The sequence below is a fragment of the Copidosoma floridanum genome, unplaced genomic scaffold (assembly GCF_036245765.1).
Source record: "Copidosoma floridanum isolate Cflo_tuat_1 unplaced genomic scaffold, Cflo_Japanese_pri ptg000021l, whole genome shotgun sequence".
In the NCBI taxonomy this organism is placed as follows: Eukaryota; Metazoa; Arthropoda; class Insecta; order Hymenoptera; family Encyrtidae; genus Copidosoma; species Copidosoma floridanum.
In genome coordinates, this window is record NW_028321898.1 from 19,338,956 (window position 1) to 19,355,772 (window position 16,817).

The following is a 16,817-nucleotide window of genomic DNA, read 5'->3' on the forward strand; positions in this document are numbered from 1 at the left end:
AATAAATACAATATCAAAGAAAGTAACGAATAAAATTTTTTTATCTTATTATCTACATTTTTTTTCAACCACAGATGGGCCTCAAAAATTACTGGAAAAAATAAATAATGGCACTAAACTAAGACTTTTGGTTTATGACCTCACGTTTTCTTTAATTTTGAAATCATGAACACGTAAAAAAAAAAAGTTAATTATATTGAAATCGGCATTTTTGAAACATTTTTTGTCTACTAATGGCGCAAAAAAATGACTTTTTGGTCCCATTATACAGATCAAACGTTGTAATCGTTTGAGATATTTATGTTGTCCTCTTTAAGATGAACAAAGTTGTTTTGATCAATGAAACTTGCCCAATTTCACATAATCAACCCGCGAAATGAAAACAAAGTCACCCACAAAATTTGGGCCTAAAAGGGTGTAAACAAACGCACATTTACAGCGTGCACTACAAACAGCCAAACCAACACTCATTGTGGGATCAATAAAATTGTCCCCTACTCGAACAAAAAGAGATTTTTCTCTACACTACAAACACAGAAGAAACAAACCAGGTCCCAAATAGACGGTCAACAAAACAAAAAAACAACAAAAAACAGTGCACCTTAGGTAAGACGGGCCGGTCTCGAATTCCCTCGCCATCGGCACCAAGCCCGCAATCTTTGGCACTCTGGTCCGAGTCCCACTCGGAGCTGAGATCGTCGCCACTGCAGTTCTCGCCCCACTCAAGACCGTTGCCATTGCCAAGGACGGGCGCAGGTACGTCCAAAAGGTACTGCCTGTAGCCCTCGTCTCCCCCCTTTTGCCTCCTAACCGGGGACGGACTCCTCGAGGAGGAGGACGACCTCCGGTAGTCCGAGGCGCTGAGGCAGCTGCTCACCGATCGCCTCGAATTCCTCCGCACTCGGCTACGGGCTATCCTCTTTTGCCGCGCCAGGCTGCTCTGCGACTTTCGGCTGCTGCTCTCCCAGTCCAGCTCCAACTCCTCGTCGCAGAGGCTCGCCCGCGTGTACACGATCTTCGGGATCACCCGCTCGCACGACACCTCCTGCATCATTTTTCTTTTTTTTTTTTTTTTTTTTTTTTTGCAGCTTCTTTCAGGACCGAGCGACGGGTGTCACGCTCCCCGGCTTCACTCTTCCGGTGGTCCCATCTGGGATCGCTCCCAGCCAAAGCTTTTTCCCTCGGCTCAACTATACTTTGGAACGCTTCGCCGGCAGGTGTTCTTCGTTCGCTTTGTAAAACACGGCACCGCGAGTGCGCGTCGCACCTCACCTTATCGCACGGCACACTTTTGTGTTCAAGTCGAGATAAGTTCCGTCTTCTCACACAAGCGTGGAACGGTGCAAGATCATCACAATAGTACTCGCCTGAATATCGTTGGTGGCCTACTTTGCTTGAACTTGGATTTGTTGACGTCTTCTCTTTCCGCAACCTTGGATGTCGCCGCAGTGACTGGGTACACTTTTTAACAACAGCAGAGTTACCGATTTTAACACCGCGGAGCGCCTCTTCGTAAAAAAAAAAAAAAAAAAAAAAAAAAAAAGAAAAAAAAAGAAACGACAACAATAAACAAATGAGGAATCGGCGTAGTAGCTGCAGAGGCTCTCCTCGGCTCGGGGCGCTTCGCGCGACTAAACTCGGCCGACAGACCTGCACGCCGAAGAATATACACTTACCGGTTTAACGGAACACCGCCACTACCGCTCCACTCGCCGGCTGGTGTAAGTGTATACACGTATACGCTTACCATCACGGTGATGGCGTAGTGGTACATATAGAGTTTCATAGCTTCGTCGATTAGCGAAGTTGAGCTGCAGTATCGGTCACAGTGAGTGTATTGTAAGGTGACGATTGCAAGTCCCACCGATTAGCTGTTTCCTCCCTGCTTCATTGGCAACGGGAACGGCAAGGTGCATCAGTGCACGTGCAGAAGATGTCCCTGGTGTTTGTACGTAGACACCCGGCCAGAGGACTCATCTTATCCCAGTTCCAAGTGTCAAATGCCACTAAAGAAAAGGGCCTATGCCACCCTACAATACACGTAGCTGGAAATGATAGGCGAATCGATCGAAGCGTGCCTATACGGGGTGAGCGCGAATCGTCAGCGTGTCGGGATTGACAATCTGCCGCAACTATAGGTAATAGGATAATATGCGCGCGACGGAGGACCTGATTATTCATCGTACGTCCTTGCGGACGTGTAAGTCGATTGCGATTACCCTGTTTCGGTCATGAGTGCCACCAGAGGGTTGTTATGTTAATACTCGCCAATATCACTTTGTAGAATCGTGGGTGAGAGCGTATCTTGACTTGTACCGTGACGATAGATGGTGAAGAATAATGATTGCATTTGTCTAGCTGTCACTGAGCTCATGATGAAATTTCAATGTGCAATTTTTGACAGAATTCAGAATAATTTTCAGATCAAGAGTTACGAAAAATTTACGTTTCACTGAGAAGATGTTATGATTCCATTAACTTTTAACTATGATAAATACTATGGGTACTTCAAGCGTGCGTTATTTAATTTATAAATGTATACTCTCATTGAGGCTCGAGGAGGCGTATCTGATACCGTACGATTCAAATTCTGAATTTGATCGTTGCTATTGTTGATTTCTCAAGAAATAAACTGTGAATCAATGAAATTTTAGAATCAAAACGATTTTTGGTTATTTTTCATCACTCATTATCACTTCGTGGAAAATTGTCCTCTTATATCTGTACGAATTTCTATACGTAAAACTTTGTTAATCATCTCCAAACTTCATAAGAATATTGTCCGTGTATTTTTTGACGCACACAAACTTTTTTCTTCAATTTTTTTCGTAACAAGCTTGACCAGATATATACGTCCTTACGTTAAAACTTTTATCCACTTCTGATTACTTTGTGATTGGGCAAATACTGTTGTTTCAATATTTTGAACTGATTTATAGCCAAAAGAGTATAGTCCCACGATTCCTTGATTTTGTTATTATTCAGACCACTAGTCCTTTCTACGTGTATTTTCCAATAGAAATGAAAAGGGTATCAAAAATAATTTTCACTACAATTCCAATCAAACCGAAAACTACAATTATACCCTCGAAGCATGTGATATTTTGTCTGGAATGCAAATACATTTACCTAAATTTTCAAACTTTCATTCTAACTTATGACCTTTTTGAAGACTTTGACATATATACGATGCATTTACTGTTTAACGGGTAGAAATGAGTTTTAAAATTTCGGCATCAACCAAGTGAGTAGCGATGCATGTCTTGTGATACAACACACACACAGTGGTCAAGCTATAGCTTGCGCTTCTTATTCCCATTTTCCATTCTTCTCTTTTTTTCCCCTTTGTATTCTTCTTCTCCTTATTTTGAGCGGTATCGGCGAGTAAAGAAAGAGTGGGAGGGAGAGAGAGCGAAGAATGTAACAACTACTGATTATGACGCGATGATGCTACATACTGCTGTTGTCGTAAACTTTATGAGTGTGACGTACGCAAGTATCGTCATCATCACCACTCGCTCGCCGTCGTCGTCGAATGAACTTTCGATTTAATGACGGTTATGAGTAACGGAACTCAGTTAGCGATCGTATTTTATGAATAAACGGATGGATTTTACACCAGCCTCTAGAAGCAGTAGTACATTTATAGACTATGCACAGCAGGTAGATTATACATTTTTTTTTTTCCCAATGGAAACACAACAAGAGTTGTTTGTCAGAACTATCATTGTATTTTGACGTAGTTGGAGTCCTTTTTGTCTTGTATAAACATCTTTTGTATCGTCGCAATCGGAAAGTACATGAGTATTAGTCGTGCGATTTGAGCAATACTTGATGAAAGTACAGTTTGATCGTAACGATGAAATGAAAAACGCCAATCGATAGTACGTAAATTAGCCTGCAGTTGTACATAATATATTGATTGTGTCATCAAAACTGCCAAAGGGGCTTGGGAGACGCATCTTCGGGGACTTCTCACTTCATTGTGAGTATCATTTCCTTCTACGAGAACATTTGAAAAATGAGTGCATTTCTTGATTGTCTGGATTATCGCTGTTAACGTAATCGACAATATAACCGCACCTATGTGATATAACTTCTTTGCAGGATAAAAACGGACATTTAAAAAAAAATTATTGTGCATCTTGGAAAACGCAAGCCTGATCTGATGAAATGATTAGATGAGGAATGATGAAAGATTGTAAAAAAAGACTAGTCATATATTAGGCTATTTTTAGTTTTCCAGCTATTCGCACTTTTTGAAGATGATTATGATGATGACCATTGCTCGTTCGAAACGGAGTTCACAACCAAAAAACGAATTACCATGAGCTGTGTTTGAGTTATGATTTTGTCAGAACTTTTACGCTTAACGTAAACGGAGAAATAAATAACCGGAATTTTTACCGTGAAAGCAACTGTAAAAGTGTGACACTGCAACAGTCACTATACTTTTTACCGTAGTTTAGGGGTCATTTTTATCCCAGTAAAATTTGTCTTGAAATGACCATAATTTTTACCGTGAAGGGCGTGAAGCAACTGTAATTTTTACTCAGCTGTTAAGGTAAAGCTAGGGTCACGTGGTACAGAGAAGACGCTATAGGACAGAGCAGACGTCTGCTGCACCTGCTTAACCTGCAAATTGACTCGTCTGAAGTTTATACAAGCGATGTGAATAACTGTAAATAATTACAGTGTGAATATTTCATCTAAAAAGAAAAGCAATTTTTTATGCTCATAAACGTCTTTTGCATCCTGCTAAACAAAAATCAAACCCGAACGCAATAGAGGTCGATAGCGTAGAAACGCCTGTTTGTTGATACTTGTGAGACAATTTGCCAGTGCCACGATACAGACGAGTGATTTTATTGCCTCATACTCTGTAAATATATCTAAAGGCAATAACTTTATTGTAAAAAATGTACTAATAAGTAAAATTGTGTTCATCAATAAATTTCTATTACGATATTTTCATTTCAACAGCTAAACACGTTAGTGAATGATACGAACGTGGATATGGGTATTGTTTTTCTTACAAATTTTTAATTATCAACACTGCTGATAAATAAGTACCAACATAAGACGTGTCAATTTGCAGGTTAAGCAGACGTCTGCTCTGTCCTATAGCTTCTTCTCTGTACCACGTGACCCTAGCTAACAGCTGAGTAAAAATTACAGTTGCGTGCTTCACGGTAAAAATTATGGTCATTTCAAGACAAATTTTACTGGGATAAAAATTACCCCTAAACTACGGTAAAAAGTATAGTGACTGTTGCAGTGTCACACTTTTACAGTTGCTTTCACGGTAAAAATTCCGGTTATTTATTTCTCCGTGTATGTATTGATTGATTAAATTTTTTTACTTTATTCTGTTCGAGGTAGGGTTTGGAACGGGATTCTCTCATAGATCTGTCTCTATGCTATTTTACCAAAATAAACTGGCAAATTATAAAGTTATAAACAATTATCACAGTTAAAAAGAAATGGTAACAAAAATATCATGGCGATGAGGATTTTTGAGTCAAAACTTTCTCAAGGAGAGTTACGGTAAGTAGATCAAGTAGAATAATTTATATGTATATAGGTTTTTCACTTGTCAACGCTTACGCCAAGCTCGCGAAGATTTTGGGGTAAACATTCTCATTGATTAGTAGTAATTAAAAAAAACTTATTTATGTTGAAGTTATTTCACCACTTGTGTAATGTTGACTGTAACTTTTACTATTATTATTACTACTATTATTATTATTATTATTGTTGTTTTTGTTGTTGCTTTTATTGTTGTTGTTATAATTAAAACTATTTGATTTTTAATATTTTTATTGTAATTGCTGTAATAACTTTTACCTCATAGTATTAAGAACTCGAAGATTCATATGTAAATCTACGTTCGCTCTATTGTGAGCCATTTTCATTGAGTTTTTACTAACTAATTTACTGGCTAATTTTTTGCGTGCAGAGGTTTATTGAAATTTTCATTTTATTACGGTCTATAAAGAAGAGTTTGTTTCACCCCACTTTTTTACCGCTCAAGTTTGTATTTTGCTCTCAAGTGATGTAATGTACTATTTCCTACTTCAGACGTTTTTAAGGGGAGGATGTGCCATCGGTAGAAAAAACAGTGTTCGGCATACAAGTCATTCAAGTTGACAATAACAAAATGAAGTCATGCTGTTTTATTAATTTGCTCTTTCAAAAGGAACGACCTTGAAAATGCCGTCTATACAATGATACGTCATTATTGAAAAAAAAATTTGAAAATTATTAGGTACTTATGCATTTTACTTAATTCTGATATGAATTGTCTCAAAAATTTATGTATAATGTATTCACAAAATATATGTATACATATAAATAATTTGTTTATTAAATACTGAAATAAGAAAATATTTGCAAAAAATTATATAAATGCCATCGCAGTAAATTAAATGTCCGCAAGCGCTTTCAAACTGACTAGCTTATTCGCCTTATGTGAGCGAACTGAGTTGGCGCCTTCTGATCCCAGAATAAGTAGTATGAATTTGCATAGGACTCATGCACTCGATGACTTGTTTGCTCTGGCACTCACAAATTATTCAAGCTTTTGAGCTGATCACTAATAATCGTACTAATAAATTAGCATAACATTAGTATATATTTTGTCATAAATTATCACTCGAATGTGTTGCACGATAAAATCTCATTTCTTTTTAATTATGGAACTATTAAGCATGCACTCATTATGACCCCCCTCCCCCCCCGTTATTTTTGCGCCTGATGCCACGAAGTAATTTAAAAATTAAATTTTGTACAGTTAAAAATGTACTTATCGAGTCCTCAAGTCCTACAAGTTTGCACTTTGAGGACTTGTACGTGCAGCGAAAATATATTATCTCAAGGTTTGCATACATATTGTATGTAACCAAAATGGGAGATATCTTAGACCTTTGCCACAAGCGTTTAGGGAAAGGTTACGTTACATTTTTATTAGTTCCCAATAGTTTTTTTATTGTGGACGTATCTTCATACAAGTGTTTTTGCGTATAAGGCACGCCTGATATTATAAGGGGGAATACTACTGTTATTACCACACTGTGTTGAAAGTCGGCACTTTTTGGCACAGGGTTGGTAGTAAAAAAAATTGTACATCCCACGGGAATGCCTCAGAATACAATGATAATCGCCCTTGCATTCACCTCGAACGTCAACCGTATATGAAAACGATGATTTTGTCATTTTTTGGCATTTTTTGAGATTAAGAGCACACACTTGATATTATAACTAAATATGTTTAATATACAAAAACTCGTGTTTCAATGAGATCTGGAACTATCACGTTTAATTTATTATCTAAAAACAAAAAAGTTGAACAGAAGAATACGACTTTTTACTCATTTTACGAGTACTTTTTGGCTCATAGAACGTGTGGGTCACTTCCTACGTAAAAATGTTTTGCACCAAAAAGTTGTATTTCAATGAGATCTACATTTTTTACAATTAATTTTGTAACCAAAAATGTAAAGCAAATGAGTTAGATAGGAAAAATATACGTTTTTGCGATTTTTGAGCACTTTTTGGTTCACAGAACGTTCGAGTTACATCCCGGACGAAAATATTGAATACGAAAAAGTTGTTTTTCAATTACATCTACACCTTTTCTTTCAGAGCAAATCTCGAAAATATCATGTAGCAAAGTTGTATCCGAAAAACATTTTTTTTGCACTGAAAGTACCATTTTAAAATGATTTGAAACCATCATATTAGACATAAAAGACGAAGCTCTCTGTTAAATTTTAGCCCAACCCAACAAAAACTGCATGAATTAATGAAAAAACTTGATTGCGCCCATACATAATACATACATATACGTATACATAGATTCCTGAAGCCAAGATCTGTGATCAAAATTTTTTTTTACCAAATATTTGTTCCACAAAAGCAATAAATATCAAGTGTACTTACATTTTTTGCTCTAGCAAAACTATAAGGCACTCCTGAGTATCAGTCGTGCCTAATAATAATTTTACTAATCATAGTAGTAGTAGTAGTAATAATAATAATAATAATAATAATAATAAGAATAATGATAATAACAACTTCAGATTACAGCAATAATTACAGTAATGATAGAAATAGCTGTGATGGTACTTCGTATTTAAGCTTTACATTTTTTTTTGTTAAAAAAGATCGTTGCAAGAAGTGTAATATGTTGTCACTATGGGACAAAGTGTAATATAAGTTATTGTCACCAAGGTGTGGTATTTTGAGTGAAGATCTGATTTGACTTTAATTTTTTAAATTTATTAATCTTATAAAATTAGATATTCCATCAGACAGCTTTAGCAAGACTTTGTTTTTACATTCTTCAATCCATCATTTATACAAAATATTAATAGAAATATTTTTTTACTAAAATAAAACGATCTACGAAAATTGTATTTCCGTTAATCTCTGACAGAGCAATTTTTTCCTCTGCTTTTCTAACCTCAAATTCTCACCTCACACCGTGACTTTCAATTTTCTACATTATTTTGCTACGCTTTTTGAGTGAGTCTCTCTACATCTTGTTTTAAATTCTAGGCTCTTTTCAACCCCGAGAGATCTACCATCTGTTGAAGGTTATTCCTTGCACTATAATATTTTACTCTGGCTTACTTAGATGGTATCTTACTGTTACCTTTCGCTTTGATATTTACCTCTGTTACCCCTCCATGCTGAAGGAGTTTTTTCGTCTCGTTTTTTCTTTGATTTTTACTCATCACTTTAGCTTTTCTTACTTTCTCTCTGCACTTGCAGTCTCTACTAGAGAATATTCTTACTTTGTTCTGCTCTTATCTTTTCGTTTCACGCCGTTTGTGAAGTTTATCGCACTAAAAGCACATTCCACTTCCTACACTTTCAACTATTCTATGACGCTTAACATTATCAAATCAATAGAAGCTTGCAGAAGTAATGCCCATAAGAACACATTCCGATCTTCTAGCCGAGTCCCGTTTGGATAAAGTATGTACAGGTTAATATAAAAAAATAAAAAATGCTAACGGACATTGGTATATAATCGTGCGTGTATCTTTTCTACTATATTCTGAACGTCTACTTTTATTTAGTATACAGTAGATATGCCTTTGTGAAAGCCGTTTGTTATCTTCATTATTTAAAGCGAAACAATTAAAAAAAGGCTATTAAGACAATATTGAAATACTTGGAACGAAACGACATGTTTATTTTATATTTAGTTTTTTTTCATGATTTTTGTTGCAATTACTCCAAGTTTTTTATATATATTTTTTTATTTATTTATTTTTTTTTTATACCGGGTTACCACGAGAGCCTACTTGGCCTAGTCACGGGGGCCACCCACTCGCCACCTATGTGTGGGGGTGTATTGCCACACCCATCTCTAAACCTTTTTCCTCGCATCCTACCTGAATCCATGGGCACAGTGTGAGTATCTCCGGTGGAACACCTTGCCAGTTAAGGTGGTTCTTTACCTAACCCATTTACTTAAACTTACAGGGAAACTTGGAGGGATTGTTATTAAAGTTATAAGACATCTTCTCTTAAAATTTCAAGTCCCTTCATCAGGAAACTTTTAAAAACAAGTCAGTCAAAAAATGCACTTTTAACATGTATTCTTATGTAGGTTACTTTTCCCTACTACGATATCATGTAATATCTCGTAAAGTAGACTTAAGATCGTAATAAAAAAAGTTTGTAGTGAAAGAAGAACTTTTCAGCTTTCTAATAATATAACAAAAGTTTGGGCTAATCAGGGAAATATTATACGATATTCAATCGTAAACGTAATCAGTTATCGATCATGCAGAAATCGGCGGCAACGTCTGCTTGAGTAGGAGCGGACATGCCATTTTCAGAACCTTGCGTCAAAAAAAAATTTTTTCATAACTCTTACTCTGACTTTATTAGCATGTTTATTTGTATGTAAATGCAATGATATTTTAGTCAAGTGCCAGTACAACATATTTTATGTTGCAAATAATACGCTAATCGAAAATTAGAAAACCACAGGGTCCCGTGTCGCTTTGATACGGCAACATCGTGAAGAACCACCTTAAGCTGACACTCTCTGCACCGATGGTGCATCGGGTCCACTCACCACTGTGTAGCCTTTCCCCGGAGAGGACTCCATTATTTCAGGACGTTCACTCCTCGCCGGTTAAGCTGGCGCTCTCTGCCGAAGCATCGGATCCAGGCTAATTAGCATCCCCGGAAAAGCCCTGTGTTGGGGAATCGAACCCACGACCCCTATAACTGCGTTGTATCAGTATCAAGCACGCTTACTACTGAGCCAACGCCGCTCTTCTCCAAGTTTTTTTATTAACAAGAATAACTTTTATTCGATATTAGCATACATATCATCCATGATTGGTATATGCAGAGGGAATCAGTATGTATTTAGTTGTAAATAATTCCAGCCAATTCATTTTTTATTTAACAAGACTTATTGTGTGAATCATGTGGTTTTACACTTTTTGGGTTAAATCTCTGAATGTAATAATAAGTGACTGCGCCCACCCCCTTCGTTTTTAAAAGAGATAAGTAGTGTAGGAAAAATAGAGTTGGCACCTGGTATGCATTCAATCAGAGCAAGACCAGGATTCTGGTACTTAACTAGGTACGGAAGCTGCTATTTTGCTATTTGAAAATATGAGTCTGTAATCATCGAGTCAATAGTAAGTATAGCGTGAGAGCGCGCGGTGGCTCAGTTGGCTAGGTCGTGGATTGGGACGCGGGAGACCGCGTTTCAATTCCTGGCCAGTGCGACTTTACGGGCAAGTACCTCTGTGATTTTTAACATGTGCTTTTTCACCACGCAATGCTCCTCGAGGAGGGTTTAGGCGACCTTCTCGCAGCAAAATTGCCTAATTTCCCCCTACCCCCCTCCCAGTAATGGGAGGCCTCCCATCCCTCTTCCCTTCCTTCTCCAAAGTGCTAAGTGCCCATAGTAGTGCCCTTATTAAAGGAGCCGGACGTAGAGCACTATAATATAAAAAAAAAAAAAAAAAAAGTATAGCGTGTTTTCCCAGGTTTCCTCACTTTTGAAAGATTTCTTCGGAGTGCTCCCGCGACTCTAGATTTTACTGCTGAATGAAGTTGATAATCATGACCATCGACAGTTTTTAATGACCATCATTACCTGCACTTTGTTATTTGGTTAACATTTAATAAAAGTTTATGATGCTGATGCGTTCATTCATGCAAAATTCGTATTTTAAAAGTTTATTCGTCACTACCCAGATATACGAAGTCTAAAACAAAATCTTTACAAAATGTTGTTTTTGGAAACTTTTATTAGATATTAGTTAGTGATAATTATGTGTGAATCTAATTTATAATATCGTTATTTTCCTAATGCCTCGTTTCAAAACATGGTTATTAAAAATCTATAATAAAATGCCGTTATTTAATAAGCCAATGTACTATTTGATTAATAAAATCTTATTTGTCAAATTTAATTTAAGATAGAAATTAGAAATAAATATAAGTTTTTTTTTCTTAATTATTTTTATATATTTATTTGCCTTTCTTTGACTTATGTCTTTAATCATTAGACTTACTAAAGACTGTAATGGTGCTTTTTTACTCAGCTGTGGAGTTGCGACTGCAACCCGCAGGAAATTTACTATCGTGTTGCGCCTTGGTCTTAGCCATAGAAAATATATTTATGGTGGTACTTATAGCGTCAAGATCATAGTGTGCGGTTTAGAAAAAATGAAAGTTTTTTTATCTTATCGATGAGGTCAATTTGTTTTAACAGCTTTAAAATAGTATTCATTAAATAACTATATTTGGCTACAGCCATTTGATTAAAAAAAGAGGAGTTGACGCACATTTTCGACAATCTACAAAATTATTAAAGCCTACACTTGGCAAGATTAGTTATAAATTGAACAAGTAAGACAAAAAATCATATGTTAAAAGAACGACGCACGATCTAATTTTTTGTTTTTTCTTTGTTTCTTTTCTAAGTTGTACTGAAATTAATTTTGAATTGTTCTATGATGTTAAAAGAATATGCGCCAACCCTTCTGTTTGCGTATAATTACTTAATTATGCGTAATTTTATTTCAGTAAGTTAAATTAATTAGCTAAATATCGGTAAAGCCAGAAACTGATACATCTAATGGAAACTAATCAGAGAAATAATCTATGGTAAGTTGTGTTGTTTTAATGATAAACTTTTTTTCGTGCAGTTTATTGATAAAAGTAGAGAGTCTCTAAATAATATATTAAGCCTGATTGTAGTGCGATTAACCGTTATTTAGAATCAGCAGATGGGTAATTAGATCATGCATTTTTTGTTACACACCTAACTTTTTGACTTTCTTCTTCAATTCTCTATCAATCTCGCTGAAATTGAATCATTCTTAAGAATGCGTAAAATATATGTCAACTCCTCTTTTTATCAAGAAAAAGTTACTTAATTAATAATGTTTTAAATCTATAAAATTTAATTGACCTCATCGATAAGAAAGGAAACTCGGATTGTCTACAGACTGCTGTTGATTCTGAAGGAAAGGTACCCTATTAGAAAAAGTCTACGGCCCGCCGGAGACTACCATAACGGGCCGTAGACGGTATGCCGGACATAATACTCCTGGCCCGTGTAACGCGTGTGATCAGGTACGTGTATGGACAGAACACGGCACCCGTCACTCATGGCTCCCGTGTAGTGCCCGTACCCTGACCGTAAGCGGTCCGTACAGTATATATAGCTATGAAGGTGAGCAAAAATAAGCGGTTTAATTTATGCTAAACACTATGTCTTGCAAATAAGGCACGACCAATCTACAAGATACCAGAGCAAAAAGTGTTATTTGAATAATAGAATTCAATTTTAATATCTTTCCGTTATCATATGTAAGTGAGTATTTGTATCAATATGATAACTTTGAATTAAAACTAATAAACGCTTTTTTATCTATTTTAAAACGTTTTTTGATATTAAGTGTCTTCATAACAATGTATAGGTAAAATTAGTCATAAAAAAAGTGTATTTTTAGAAAATCTACAATGGATGACAGAATAAATAAACGTATGAATAGACATTTATTACACATGAGATGTGTTAGAAAAAGAAATAAAGAAACAGGTAATGATAATGAAAATAGTGAAACGGTTTTAACTAATAAAATTCATGTGATGGAGGATAATATTAAAAGTAATTTAGAAGATAAACAAACTATTGAAAATGAACAAAGTGAATGCATACAAGAAATAGATGGTGATAATGAAAGTGCTAGTGAAGAAGATTATGATCATAAATATAGGTTTGAGACATGTAGCAGTGAAAGGGAATCTGATGTTGAAAGTGGCATTAAAATTAATTTGGAATGCAAGCAATCGATTGCACAAATTTTAAAAGATTATGCGAAAGATTGTAAGCCTCAAAACGGTCATATTGATTATTTATTTAAAAAATTTAAATTAATTGACAATATTTTACCATTATCACACACAATATTCTTCAAAGAAAATCTGATTAAAAAATATAAAGTTGAAAAATTTGATCCAAGTGATGCTAGTGACAATTCAAAGATAGCTTACTCTGGAAGATTACTTTAAAAAATTAAAAGAAAAAACAATAATGTATGCAATTTACTCTATCTGCTAGTCATTTTCAGTACACAGCCTCACGGGTAGTACACGGGCAGTCCATGGGAGCCGTAACATACGGCAGCCGTGTACTATCCGTACACGCACCTGATCACACACGGTAAACAGGCCTTGCATGGCCCGCTAGTTGGACCGTACACGGGGCCTCCGGCACCGTGAGTGGGCCGTACACGCCGCGTGGACTCATTTCTAATATACCTATATAACCCCAGCTGGAGTATAGCTTCTGCTTTGGTTATCTTTGAAATTTTCTAAGTTACTGATTGAGTTTATTGACTCCTACACATTTGTTTGGGGCTAATTCACTCACGCGGAGGAGTTTTTGGAGGGGGGTCTAAATTAATTCTCACGACATCATTTGAATTTCGAGTGATTACATATAAAAATAATACGAGACAAAATTACGTGATCGGTAAGTAAGGAAACTTAATCGACATCCATGTTGCCGTTATTTTGTTACAATGAAAATTTTATCTGGCTGAAGAACGGAACGTTCCTTTGGAACGAAATTTGCAACGTTTAACTTTGACTTGAAAATAGTATGAATACAGTCTAAAATAGTTAAAAATGATAAATAATAATAAGTAACTAGTATTTATACTGATAATATGGCCCTAAATTAGATTCCGTAGTGTAACGCACGGATCTGTACAACTAAAAAGCATAAAAATAGGTCAATGTGAAAATTACTTTCGACTTTCAAATTTTTCATATATCATAAAAGATTAAAGGTATTAAAATTTGAGACCTTAAAAACATTGCAATTAATCCTAATGATCCAAAAAAAGGCCAAAAATGGCCAAAACAATACACAATCGGTAAAAAACGGTAATGGCTAATGTTGTGAGTCGATTAGACCTATAAAAATTTATTCACATAAAAAGTCGTGCAATCCTTCATGTTTGTACAAATTTTCAAATGCACCTGAAGCTGCAATTTACTTTTATTGGCAAACAAAATAATTAAAATGGCCCGCTCATCGGCTACAATAGCTATGAAAGCACTTCCACACGAATCATAATTAACATTCAACCTCTAATTTTTTTTTATATGCTTCAATGAAGTTATAATACATACATCACTATGATTTCAAACACTTCCAGAGCTGCAATTGTTTTTTAGGGGGCAAAATCTAGCCGTAAATGGCCCCAACGATAAAAATCGTATTGAAAGCTGGCGATAGATAAATTATGTTATTGTTTATACTTAAAACTGTTTTTTTACATCATAGGTAAAACAGTCTTTCATGTTTGTAAAAATTTCTGAGCATACAAGTAGCTGTAAACTAATTTTATTTATGAATTTTGGTAAAAAATGGTCCGTTTTACAGACAAAATATCTATTGAAGCACTCCTTATAAAATAAGTTTTCAGATTAGACCTTTGATTATTTCTATTTTTTCGTAAGACTGGAGATTTCTGAGTGTACGTTTTACATGAAACTGCTTATGAAAATTGTATACTCCTACGTCTGAATTGAAAGTTTTTGTCAGAATTATTATAACATAGTAAAAGTAATGATTCTCAGGATCATGCAGTATTACGAAAAAAATTATGTATGAGGGTTAAATGTGATAATTATTATAAAAAATACGAATAAATAAAAAGATTGTAATTTTAGTGACAAAAATAATGTATTAACTCAATTCTGTACATATAATTTTTTTAACTTTTAATCTTTTACTTTCTGATTAATATTTTAATTTACTACTGATATTTATAAATTCTTGTACCTTTTACAAAGTTTACAGATATATGATGTTAATTTTGTTGTTATCTTTGCAATACCATTATGTTCAAAATCATTTTTTCTTCCATATCTGTATTTACTAACGAACGTATTGCACACTGTTTATGCCATTTTCTTTCGCAAATGGTACAGCAGACGGCAAGATCTTGACTTCGAAAGCAGCAAAAACATTAGGACTCCATACTCTGATCTTATAAGTAATTGCTCAGCGATATAACGTCTATACTCCTTTATATTCAAATTAATGTTAAATGGAGTGTCACTTCCGATGCAATCTACATAATAGTAACAATACAATCCGCAACTACTCCCGTCATTAAGGGGTTGCATTGGTCTCTTATCATCATTTATAACTGCTATGTCCATTTAATTATGTGCAAATCATGAAATGTAAAGCCTGGTTCACAAATTTTAAAATAATCTTTCAATTCCTTTATTACTCTTTCTTCGTCGCTGCAGCTCTCACCGTACGGATCTAACAACAACATAGTGCAATTTTTTTTATCCAATTGAATTACTCTCCAGAGATTTTCAAATAAGTATACGATTATTAAAATATATGTGGCGTCTCTTATAGACGACCTCTTCGATCTCTATATATCTTCCAAGGGGTCTTTGATGTAACATAATTTATTTTTTAATTAATTTTGTTCTCTTTTATTTCTCTCGGTGAAATTACCTATATAAAGAAAAGTGTATCGTCTGTCGGCACAAATGGAATCTATGACTAATACATTCAGCCATCTATCCTCAAAAAGGATTCCAAATTTTCGAGCTGTTAACTCAAATATTTTTATTGTGATGGATTTATTCGTCGTGTACCTATACCTACTAATATCTACATTCGTTGATTTAGACTTTTTGTAATAATTCTGGTATTTTTTATAACACCGTTTAAGTATTTCTCCGATTTTTTTGATAATATCAAATTTTTTAATATTTTCTGTGTTGTTATTATATTTTATATCGTTTTCATGTATATCTTTCTTTTTTTTGTACTTGTGCTCTGATTACGGGCAAATGACACCGTGCACTGACCAGTATACTGAGCCGTATGTTATTATCTGGGGTATTAGTTTGTTAATTGATAATTAGATTAATAACTATTCATTAATTCTAATGCTTTTCCATAAATTTGATTTTTTAACATCGCGCAATGTTCAAATTTTAAACTTCGCGCCTGATGGTATCGCCTACTGCTCGCCAGGTGACGACTACCAGTTTCTGAAAAACACCGCAAGTATGAAAACGACTCTTAGTGTACAAAATAGCCTGCGTGGCTACTTAATATATCATCATTACACTCCTGGAGTACTTAATATACTCTATCACCCACAGGCATATCTTAAATACTTCATCGGTTAGTGCATTTAACATATGAATAACGCTTTAATGCAGAATAATGTTATTATTACGTTCTGCTGTAATCTGTGTTAATCATTGTAACCTGT

At 35.1% G+C, this 16,817-nt stretch overlaps 1 protein-coding gene across 3 annotated transcripts in view; it reads right to left on the bottom strand.

Annotated features, from left to right (window-relative positions):
• The window catches only part of IP3K2 (Inositol 1,4,5-triphosphate kinase 2), a 107,366-nt gene that overhangs the window by 17,806 nt on the left and 72,743 nt on the right, over nt 1–16,817 (bottom strand). Inside the window, exon 1 of one of the 3 annotated variants that reach the window (XM_014352372.3) lies at nt 602–1,491. The exons of the other annotated variants lie outside the window; for them this stretch is intronic. Coding sequence (XP_014207858.2) covers nt 602–1,054 — 453 coding nt within the window. The 5' untranslated portion in view covers nt 1,055–1,491. Of the gene's footprint in view, nt 1–601; nt 1,492–16,817 lie in introns of those variants that run through there. 3 annotated transcript variants of the gene reach the window in all.